This window comes from Trachurus trachurus (genome assembly GCF_905171665.1).
Source record: "Trachurus trachurus genome assembly, chromosome: 3".
Lineage (NCBI taxonomy): Eukaryota > Metazoa > Chordata > Actinopteri > Carangiformes > Carangidae > Trachurus > Trachurus trachurus.
In genome coordinates, this window is record NC_139893.1 from 33808137 (window position 1) to 33819951 (window position 11815).

Genomic DNA, 11815 nt, shown 5'->3' on the forward strand with positions numbered 1-11815 from the left:
CTATCTATAAATATACACATACTTATATACATGTTCAAATATTTAACAAAGACAATCATCCTGAACCAAGCAAGCCAAATGGGTCATGCATTAAAGCACCAACAACCACAAACAACACACCAAACTAAACTTGGAAGAAAAAGAAGAAGAAAATGATAATAATGAAGGAAATAAAAGGAAAGGAAATAAATGAAGCAGACACTATGGAAACTTAATACAGGATAGGGAAACAAAACAAGTCCAAAAAAAATCTCTCTGTGTATTACACTTTCTCTCAGTCTTTTGCCTGTGTTATATGTATTAGGTGATTGTAATTGGCTGTTAGCTTGCTAATGATTCAAAGATGCATGAGATGTAGCAGATGCTGTAATTCAATCTGTGACATTGCAACATATTCTGTAGGAGGAACTGTACACAACTAATGATAGAACGGGGAAGTGAAATAGAATAATAGTGCAATAAAATGAATGATAGAACAGGGGAGTGCAAGAATATTGGTAGTGCAATGGGATAAGGGGAGTTCAATAGTGCAAAGAGTTTTTTTGTTGTGTTGTTTTTTTAAATAATGGATGTATTTATATGGATATATGTCTCTTGTGTTCTGTGCTATTTGATATGTGAATAGACATTTTCTCTTGTGTCCAAGACAAATTTCCCAAGGGAGATAATAAAAACTAAAACTAAACTACTTCTATTATTATTATTATTATTATTATTATTATTATTATTATTATTATTATTATTATTATTATTATAAAACCTGTGGGAAGCATTGATTCTGTTTTATAAACAGTTAGCAGCAGTACAGCTTGGATCTCCACTAAAGCTTGTGCTTAGCGCATGTTTTAACGTGCGATTTGACAGACACAGAGTAGCGCACTATAGGCTGTGGTGCGTGCGTGTGTGCGTGTGTGTTCTGGGGAGGCAGATGTATGTCCACTCCAGGTGTTATTCTGTGCCTAGAAGTTTGCGCCTCTGAGAAGACCACAGGAATGTGGTCGTGTGGTTGAGTGATGTGAGCAGATCTCTAACCTGTGAATGAGATTTGCACTAACACACCATAGGGGGCTCTGCTCTGCTCTGCTCTGCTCTGCTCTGCTCGGGGCTCGTCGGGGGCCAAGGGAGAACTACGATTCCGTTGGATGTCGTGCAGGGGTGTGTTGTGGTCTGCTTCTGAGAACTGGCTTTGGGAAAGAGGGTCATCTGCAGCTGATAAGGGCCACATTTAAAAGGCTGTGGAAGGATGGGGCTGGCTCACTTCACACAGCTGCAGGGAGCGGGACACAGCGCGCACACGGAGGACTCCATGAATCATGTTTCTGCTCAGCATATACGTTATCAATGTGGTTTTCGCTGTGGGAGTTGTTTGCATGCCCCTATCGGACCAGGGGCCCCACATCGAGCACGGCTGGGACCAGGTGGTCCGGCTCAGGCACTTGTACGCCGCCAGACCGGGACTGCACCTCCTGATCAGCGGGGATGGACAGATCCACGGCTCTGCGGTTCAGACTCTGCACAGTAAGTAGTCTATACAGTCCTGGAGACGCGGACTGCAGCAGCTTTGAGGGGTGAACGGTGGATGGAGTGGACTGCTCATTCTGATGCCTATCTGACCTGCAGGTCTTCTGGAGATCCGGCCTGTGGACCCGGGCTGTGTTGCCATCAGAGGAGTAGCGACGGCGCGGTTTCTGTGCATAGAAGGAGACGGGTCTCTGTACTCCTCGGTAAGTCTCCAAGTCTCAGCCTCACTAATGACACATCATCACTTTCACTTCCTCAGGAGTCAGGAGTCAAGTAAAACAGTTACCACTGCATCATCATCATCATCAGGTTGGATTAGAACATTTTTATGTTCTACTGTCAAATATAATTTTTAGTGATCAAATTTATTCTACTGCTTTCAAAAAAAACAACATAATATATCATGTACAAGGGACACAAATCTGTTCTTTTATTTAAAACACAACTGACCAAACCACAGAACAGGAAAAAATCATATGAAAGACTAACATGTCCACTATAAAATAAAATAAATACTATATCCTTGATTTGACTTTCCAGTCTAGATTTTATATAATTAGGGTTCCTATTGTAGCAGTGTGCCAGTTTTATGCTAAAGATGACACAGCCTGGGGCGGTGCGTGGCGCAGTGGTTAAAGCGGCCGCCCCATGTAGAGGCTACAGTCCTCAACGCAGGCGTCCCCGGTTCGAATCCCGCGTCGGGCGGACCTTTCCTGCGTGTCGTTCCCCCTCTCTCTGCCTCCCCCTTTCCTGTCTGTCTCTACTATGTGCTGTCCAGTGAAGGTGAAAAGATGACAGCCTTATTCCTGTGAGAACTATAGAAGTATAGTTACAGTACACCAAAGTAAAAAAGACGTTTTTATTGTCATTTTCCATTTCCATCCAACAAAACTTACTTTGGGAGCAATCCCTATCATCATAGCAGCATTTCAATACTCATAAAAACACTAAACACCTAACTAATAATTAATAAACATAAAAACATATCAAATGTAAATGTAATGTGTGTCTGGATGTAACTGTAGTTTGTGCTCTATATTTATTAACTGCAGGCAGCAGCTTTGATGAGAAAGCCAAAGTTGTGAAAATAGCATCTATTAGTGTCTCTTCTGGGGAATCTCCCACTTCCTTATACTTGTTGATTCGACTACTTCTTTTTTTTTTTATTCCACTCACATCACGTAACATTACGTCCTTGCAGCGCTTCAGCCTCACTCTCACTCTCTGCCTCAAATGAGTATTTCAGCCTAAACGCTCATGAGCTGCCTCTTTCACCACATAAGAGTTCAGATGTTGGAACTGGAGGTTGCATTTTCTTTATCCTTAACTGATTTTTTAATGTTATTTTTTAGCTCCATAGTAGATGAAATAAATGAATGAGAGAATTTGACCACTGAACAAAACAGCATCTGCTGAGGTACCCCTTTAGAGTCTTAACAGCTGTTGATTTATTAACTGTAGTGTGCAATGATGATATCAGCATGCAGCAGGGGTGTGACGATACACTCATCTCACGAGACGAGACGAGACACGAGATTGGGTTCACGAGATCGAGACGAGACGAGATTTTAAGAAAACTACAATGACAAAATATGACTGGACCAACAGACTTTTATTTAACCGAGTTGCACTTGCATTTTGAAATGTTTTATTGTAACTATTCACATGAGCATGAGCTTTAAATACATTTATTCTTCCACAAATTGAAACTAAAACTAAAAGTTATAAAAGTTAATATAAATTAAATAAAATTTATATTTAGGCTATTTCTTTTTTTCAAGTGCAAACAATATTATGTGCAGTGTTTCCTCTAGGATTTTTTTAAGTAGTGGCAACAACCCCTCCTCCCCCCTAGTGCCATTTCACTACTCGGATACTCGGATCCCCCCCCCCTCCCTCCCTCCCACGTCGGACGGTCTAGCGCATATGTTTATTATCGTCACAGCGCGACCTGTCCATGTGCCCGTGTGTGTGTGTGTGTGTGTGTGTGTGTGTGTGTGTGTGTGTGTGTGTGTGTGTGTGTGTGTGTGTGTGTGTGTGTGTGTGTGTGTGTGTGTGTGTGTGTGTGTGTGTGTGTGCGTGCGCCAGAGAGAGAGAGAGAGAGAGAGAGAGAGAGAGAGAGAGAGAGAGAGAGAGACGCGGCAGCCACAGAGTCGTTAATTAGCGCTGGATGCGCTGGTTGATAAATTTCGTTTTTACTGAGGAGGAATGAAGAACTCAGCTGTGACTGAAAAGCACCTAAACCAAGTCGAGTAGAGTTATAACTGTGTAGTGGAAAGAGGTGCAAAGTAATGGTAACTGGTAGTGCAAAGTACCCTGCTTTACATTTTTTAACATAAAAAAAAAAAAATCTTGCGAGACAGATTTTTAACGCGACGAGAAATATCGTCGAGTTTAATCTCGCGAGATCTCGTGGGACGAGATCTCATCACACCCCTAGCATGCAGAGATCATACATATACCTGACCTGTTTCATTGCTGTGAGGACCTGCTATTATTATTGTGTAGTTGCATGGCTTTTATTCTTAAGACTGTTGGTACCACAGTATTATGCACATTCAGCCTTTTAAATTATTATGTGGATCTGATGTTTTAACCAGATCAGCAACAACATGTAACGGGTTCATCCCTGGTCCAGGCCCAGTTACTCCACTGAGTTCAATGTAAATCAGTTCAGGACTTTTTGTGTAATCCTGCTGACAGATAAACAAACCAGACAAGCACTCATACACCAGATTTCAGAGGGATAAATCAGTGTCAATGAGTCGGATCTGCCCCCAAAATCTCACTGGTCCAGCCCCATCTCTCCACCGCATTCAGTGCAAATCAATTCACGACGTTTTGCGTAATCCTGCTGATAAAGACTCAGTGTAAAACAACAATGATAATCTATGATCTCTTGTTAAAATGCACATTTTCAAAATGTTGTATTGTGCCTTTAAGTCATGGATAAAAGTAGAGATGTCCGTAGACCCGCTGAGCCGACGTCTCCTGCTGTTTTCATATGTTGCTCGTTCCAGCTTCCATGTTCAGAAAACACTCAGTCATTCATTCAAACAGTCAACTGGTTCATCAACCTTTGTCCGGCGTGGTGCAGGGTAGAGGATGTTTGCAAAGTGGAAAAACCTGAATGAAAAGATCCAGCAGCAGCAACAACAACCTTGGCCTCTGGCTGTGCCTCTCTTTGGCCAAAGTAAACAACCGTCGAAGAACTTGAACATTTACGTATGTTTTTTTTGTTTGTTTTTTTGATAAAAGCTGTTTTTAATTTGAAAAAAACAGTTTATATTGAAAAAAATACCAAAAGAAAATGCAGTAGTAAGTAGTGAATTACTCACTTAACATATTGTGTTGAGGTATGGGGAAACTCATACAAAACAATTACTAATCCTATCTTCATACTGCAAAAGAAAGCCATTAGAATTATACACCAAAAGGATTACTTAGCACCAACCAATCCGCTCTTCACCAGTACCAAAACATTGAAATTCGAAGACCTGGTCAATTTAAACACTGCTGTAATAACCTATAAGGCAATAAACAACCTACTTCCACCCTGCATACAAAAGCTGTTCTCAAGTAGAGAGAGCCAGTATGACCTCAGGGGGGGCTGCATTTTAAACAAACCAAAAGCAAGGACAAATACTAAAGCCAAATGCATTTCTGTTATTGGAGTAAAATTATGGAATAGCCTTGACAATGAATTAAAATAATGTACAACTATTACCCAATTTAAAAGGATGTTTAAAATCAATGTATTGAATACATATTTAACACTAGGATAAAGTAAGTTAATTATTATTACTAAATGGTTCTGCTTGTTTTGTTTTGATACTATTCACTTTATTTACTCTACTCTTCGAGTGTAATCTTCCTACAAATTTTGTTTTTTTTTGTTATTGTAATTTTTCTTCCTGTAAATAGGGCAGGCATTAATAAGCTTTGCTTAAAGGGAATGGGAGAAGGCTCGAAACATTCCAATCAATAGTTAAGAGATTAAAGGGATCGGCGGGGCAGAGACGTGAGCTGCTCAGCTAACGCAACGGAAGCGCACAGTACTTTCACGTTTCCCTCATCAAACTAAATACACAATCCAACAACTGCAAAACACTCTGGTGGACAAGTTGTGACCTGCACATTCACCACACTATGAAATAATAACGTATAATTATGTAACATTACGACACATGAAGCAAATACTCAGAACTACTTAGGCTTTTGAAATCACTCCACCCAGCAGCCGTGTCATTTACCTTAACAACTCGTTCCAACGTTCCATTATTATTTCATAATGTGGTGAATGTGCAGGTCTCAACTTGTCCACCAGAGCGTTTTGGAGTTGTTGGACTGTGTATTTGATGAGCTTGATGAGGGAAAGGCGAACCTTGCGTTGTGGAAAGCTCACATCTCTGCCCGGTCGATCTCAAAACAACATGCATCGAATTAAAGGTAATGAACCTACTCCTAAGACTATAGGGATTATGGCAATAGGCGAATTTGCCAAAATGTTGAAATATCCATTTAAGTACAACCCCATCAAACCATGCACTGTTGCAAAACACGTACTCAGTCCACTTGTGCATTTCTCTGCACCTGACACAACAGGGTGTTATCCTTTCCAAAAGTTAGTTCCAAAACACATGGGTAGGCAGCATTAAGTTATTATGTAGGCTATGTGGAACAGCCTGCAGGAGAACCTCAGGGCTGCAGAGACTTTTATTCCTTTTAATCAGGCCTCGGATTATGTTTAGATTTTATGTATTCATTTTATTTTATTTCACTTTTTTTATTCTATTTTATTTTCTATGATTTTTCTATGATTTCTATAATTTTTATAGTTCTATCGTATCTTATACCTTTTATCTTATCTCACTGTTTTAGTTTTTAGCTTTGTGGTTGGGTTGCTTCTTTTTGTTTTGTTCTCTTTCTTTTCCTTGTTGTTTTTAGCCTCTGTGAGGCACTTTGTGTTGCTTTTAGCATGAAAGGTGCCATATAAATGAATAAAAATTGAATTTGAATTTGAATCCTTGTGCTTCATGTTGTTGTATTTGGCCAGTATCAAAGAAAAGGTCATATGTGGGACATTATTTTTTTAACATGTAAATGTGTCTCCATCTCCCCCAGCACACCTACAGCAGAGATGACTGCAGCTTCAGAGAGCAGATCTTACCAGACGGCTACAACATCTACATCTCTGACAGACACGGAGCCCTGCTCAGTCTGGGGAACCAGCAGCAGAGGTTGCAGGGTCGAGACCGAGGCGTCCCCGCTTTGGCCCAGTTCCTCCCCAGGATCAGCACCGTGGACCACCGGGCCTCCTCCTCCCCTGGACTGGACCAGCCGAGGCAGAACACGGCACAAACAGAAGAACCAGTGGACGCAATGGAGTCGTTTGGAAAGCTGTCTCAGATCATCCACAGCCCCAGCTTCCACAAGAGATGAGGCAGTGGCTCGGAGACACCTGTGAACAGATGTTTCGCCTTATCTCAGACGCAGCACGCCTCCCTGGCCTGCATGCTGCAGCGTCAGTAACCGGCTGCATGTCCAGTCTGCAGCAGGAGAGGCTGCTGCGGACAGTCAGCACAGTCCAGGCTGATGTAACCCAACACAACGCAAGTCCAGAGTTGTAAAGAGGGGAGAAGGACACCTGTACTCTGTGCAATACACTACTATTTCAGTAACAAGCCGCCGCTACAACACCATCCCATAAACAACAGATTAACTGTTGGAGATTTCTGTTGGAAAATGAACAACTAACCATTTTACAATACTGTGGTAAATACTGCAACTTGGTTGGGTTTTTACCACAGGTAAAATCAGTTTGCTATCAAGGTCAGTGGACCTTTTGATGTCATGGTTACAACACAAAACATCCCGTAGTTTGGGTAATGGTGGTGGTTACGAGAAACGAAGGCGCCTGTCAACTAGAAATGGGAAATGGGCAGAGGTCCAGTTTCATTTTCACTCACAGCAGCTGATGCTGCCTCACACACACCAGATATCATTTAAAGGTCCAGTGTGTAAAATGGGGGGGAAACCGTGACCTCTAGTGTTCAGATTCTAGATTGCAGCGCTCTCTCGCTTGCATTCACCCCTCCCGTCTGCAAATGGGAGTATTTCAGGAGCATGGAGCGATGAGGTGAAGATCTAAACCATTTTACCATATGTGTACTGTTTCCTCCTCCTTATTCTTCGTTGGTTTATTTATGAACGCGAAACTCTTGAAACATGTTCTCTGACTGGCTGGATTTCCCATTCGGGCTGCCATACAAACATGGCGGCGCACTCTCTAGATATAAAAGAATAATTACAGTATAAGGCTGCGAAAACCAAACAAATTTTATTTTATAGCAAGTATAAACTTATACACATATATTCATGGGTACTATATTCAGATTTTGACAATAAACCTTGACAATTATTACACACTGGACCTTTAACAAGACATGAATATATGGTTTGTTACATACTGCTGTGCAAAATACTTATGGAGGGACTCTCTCTCTCTCTCTCTCTCTCTCTCTCTCTCTCTCTCTCTGTCTTTTGTCTGGGATCAAGAGAAGATAGTTTTCTGTATAGAGCAGAACTTAGAGAAACTAGGAGAATATTAGTCAGACTTATAAGAGGAAGTGCATGTGATCAGACATCATACAGTATATGCTTCCTGTTAATCTTGTTGAGAGGCAGTACTGTAAGTGTTACTTTAACAGACCAAGAACACCAAGGCCTATAGTGCCTCAGTGAGGTGAGGTGGGGGTGAGGATCAGGATCTTGGTCAAATGACCTGCAGTGGGAGAGCGTGTTTGAAAGATGACCAACCAAAAGGTCTTGTCTCCTTGCAGGAGTGTAAATGTTGTATTTATTAACTTATTTAAAGGGACAACGAGGAGTTTTGGAAAAGCGAAGCGTTTTCACACTACATTTATGAGCCTCCGCGCGCACCGTACATTTCTTTGACCGGGCGCAAGACGGACTCATGTTTTCATACATCAATAATTAAAGTCAGAGGTTCAAAGAGGTTCACATACCACCGTAGTTCCGACCATAAACGGCGATTCGGCGGCGTTATTCTCATGACTCGCCACGAAGGAAACGCTGGTCGGCTCGACCAGCATCTCCGCCACCACTAATAATAACAAAATAACGATAGAGACAAAACGATATATTTATCGAAAATGGACCCATTAACAAGTGTGGGTAGCGGAGATTCATCCACATTAACGTGAGACTTTTTTATAACCGAATAGAAACTCCTCGTTGTCCCTTTAAATATTCCAGCAGTCTGAATGTGAATGCTTTGTATGCTTATTGAAAGCAACTGCTCTGTATTTAATGTTCACTATGTGTTTGGAATAAAAGTGTCATCCTATTCAAGAAGAGTCATGTTGTTTGTCTGGTGTCCCCTCCTTTTACCAGGGACTCCTGCAGTGGAAACACGCCTAATGTGGTGTGAGGTAAAGAGCATTTCTCTTCTTTTGCATTCCTGCTCACCTCACCTGGAACAGCTGACCATCAAGAACTATTTCATAGCTGTAGGGGCCAGTGCCTCGGTGCGTTTGCCCCGTGGCCCTAATGAGAACTTATGAATGCTATCAGGATAGTGGTGCACTTCAGCCTCTTGTGGCTGCTTTGAGTATTACAACAACAAACACTGGAATTTTTTTTTTTGTAAGAAAAAGAACCCAAAAAACTAGAACACGTCTATAGAAGACATTACAAGGATTAAAGACAAAACATTAATCCAGTTTTGTCCAGCCAATCAGTGTTTCCAGAGTGGGCGTTTCTTCCTGATGTGATCAGAGAGTTACATATTGTGATCATTGTGTCTCCTTGTTGTTTGCTGTCTGCATATAAACACTTTTAACTTTATCTAACGAGTCAACCTTTCTGTCTCATGTCCTCCAGTCCCAAAATGTATGGCTCCTGTCTGTTCCCATGAGTTCAACAGACATCTATGGGCCCCCTCTGCTGCTGGACAACATGCTGACCTTCCAATCCAAACTTCAACCCTATTTTTTGCCTTACCTTTTAGTTTGCTTCTAATTCTTTTGCAGATTCAGGCTTGCACCTGTTTGCCATCACACCACCTGTGAATCTGTGATTCAGTTGAACTCCTCCCAATAAGATCACAGTAGGCTAAATTTCAGAAAATCACTACATCACTGCACCTGTTTGCCAAGACAGAGGGTCCTACATATCAGCAAAACAAGGCAGAAGAGAAAAATAGGGCAGGAGACAGCGCCACCTTGAGACAGAGAGAGGTAGAACATCTATCAATCTGTCTCTGTCTCTCCCAACCCAAGCGGTCAAGGCAGATGACCGCCCACCAGGAGTCTGCTCAGGGTTTTTCCTACCGCTACTGCCAAGTGTAGTTCTTGATGGGAAGTGTGGGGTCTCTGTAAATAATATTATACAGAGAATGTCAAAGACTATGGTGTGACTATGGCAGCCTTGAGAGCTTGAAAAGGCACAAACATGCTACAGATTCAAAAACCAACTTCATCAATTTGACAATGTGCTACAAAACAACTACAAAGTACAAAACAACTGCAAACACACAAATGCACTTTATACAAAATAAAGCTCAAAAACCCTCTGCATACTTAGTCAGTGTGTCACATGTGGATATTAGGCTATACATGCAAATATGAGATATAGAGATGTTTGTTTAAAATTGATGATAAAAAAATTGTAGGCTACTATACTGTAACTATCTGAAAACTATAAAGTAAACATATAACATGAACAAATATGGTCGCATCATGTAATAACACATAGAAATGTATTGTATTATACTAAAATACAGATTCTATGGGTTTTTCACCTATGTCTACCTAATCATATCTCATTAAAAGAGGCATAGCTATATGGCAATATCACCATCCAACAAGGGATTTATTGTAGGCACTTAAACAGGTAACCTTATTGTTGTGACTTACATCTGTGGGCTGTGTTAGGGTTTATTGTGAACCATCAGTCATTTAAACTTTTGATGTTGTTATATTCCACAGCTTAATGTCTTACAGTTAGCCTACTGACAATAAAACCTGCCATTAGCTACTCGTTGTTACTTGACTCAAGAGGTCTCGTCAAAAAAGAATACATCCGGGGCGGTAAGCTCAGTTGGTAGAGCACCCGCCCCATGTGTTGAGGCTATAGTCCTCACTGCAGGCGGACCCAGTTCGAACCCCGCGTTGAGTGGCCCTATTCATGTCATTCCCCCCTCTCTGCCTCCCATTTCCTGTCTCTCTCTCAACTCTCCTGTCCATTAAAGGCAAAAAAGCCCCCAAAAATATACTTAAAAAAAATAAATAATAATAATACATCTGTTAAAGTAGCACCATCGCAAATACAGCAGTAAGAGCAATAAAAAAAAACTGAAATATGCATAGGTCCAGGGGAGCCATAAATATCTATAGGTTACACAAAATATAGCCAATGGTGTAGTGTGGAGCAAATGTAGAATTCCTTTTTGTTATGAGACAAGCCATCCTGGCGCTTAAGGCATGCTCAGGACTAGGATGTTTATATCTGATACGCTGCACCACTGGCCCCATCTAGTGGCCAAACAAAGAATTGGAATTTGCAAAAGTGCTACGGTAGGCCTACTTTAAAGCCTAGGCTATACGTCGGAAACGCATTTTATGTGGAACTAACCAACTCACTCAGTATTCCTCCGCACAGCGTGCCTGGTTAGTTCCAGATAAACAGTTAGGTTAGCTAGGGGGGCGAGTCCAAATAATTTGACATAGCCTATTTGAGCATTTTATAAAGGAAAAAAAAGTAGGCCTAACGCAATAGTTATTTTCCTGGTAATTAGTTGTAAGTAGAAATTCAGTGAGGCTACCAACTCAGCCTACTTTTTGGGAAAGAAACTAGTAATAGGCTAATTTATTACTTTTTTTTTTTTTTTTTTTTTGGAACGTGCCCAACTCTGTCATAATAAAGACTGAACTATGAGAGAAAGCGTCTGGTCCGGCTCCGGGTCTGGGTCAGGGTCTCAGATCTCGGTCCACACTGTCTCTGCTGCCTGGTACTGGATCCTGTGTTTCCTCATAGGATGCTGCAGCTCAGACCCCAACCTCCTCCTCCTCCTCCTCCCTCCTCCACCACAGTCCTGACTCTTTTGGTCAAACTCCGCTGTGACGTCACGGCTGCACTTTTAACGTCGGATGGCTGAGATGAGATGAGGCTCCGCGTTGCTCCTCCTCGACAGATTGAAGAGCGTGAAGGCGCTTCAACCGGAAACCAAAGTTTTTTTTCTTCGAACTTTTCTCTCTCTCTCTTCTCTCTC

At 41.6% G+C, this 11815-nt stretch overlaps 1 protein-coding gene across 1 annotated transcript; it reads left to right on the forward strand.

The window, feature by feature from the left end:
• The first annotated feature begins 911 nt into the window (after positions 1–911).
• Positions 912–8391, forward strand: fgf19 (fibroblast growth factor 19). The gene is made up of 3 exons (XM_083995784.1): positions 912–1518; positions 1621–1724; positions 6646–8391. Exons 1-3 carry the CDS (start codon positions 1314–1316, stop codon positions 6961–6963), a joined length of 627 nt encoding a protein of 208 aa, XP_083851910.1. The 5' UTR covers positions 912–1313; the 3' UTR covers positions 6964–8391.
• The last annotated feature ends 3424 nt before the right edge of the window (positions 8392–11815 follow it).

Excerpts from the sequence above, each read along its gene's own strand:
- fgf19 (XM_083995784.1), top strand. The coding sequence starts at position 1,314 with ATGTTTCTGCTCAGCATATACGTTATCAATGTGGTTTTCGCTGTGGGA. Across the intron at positions 1,519-1,620 it reads TGCGGTTCAGACTCTGCACA|GTCTTCTGGAGATCCGGCCT; the intron begins GTAAGTAGTCTA and ends TCTGACCTGCAG. Across the intron at positions 1,725-6,645 it reads ACGGGTCTCTGTACTCCTCG|CACACCTACAGCAGAGATGA; the intron begins GTAAGTCTCCAA and ends CATCTCCCCCAG.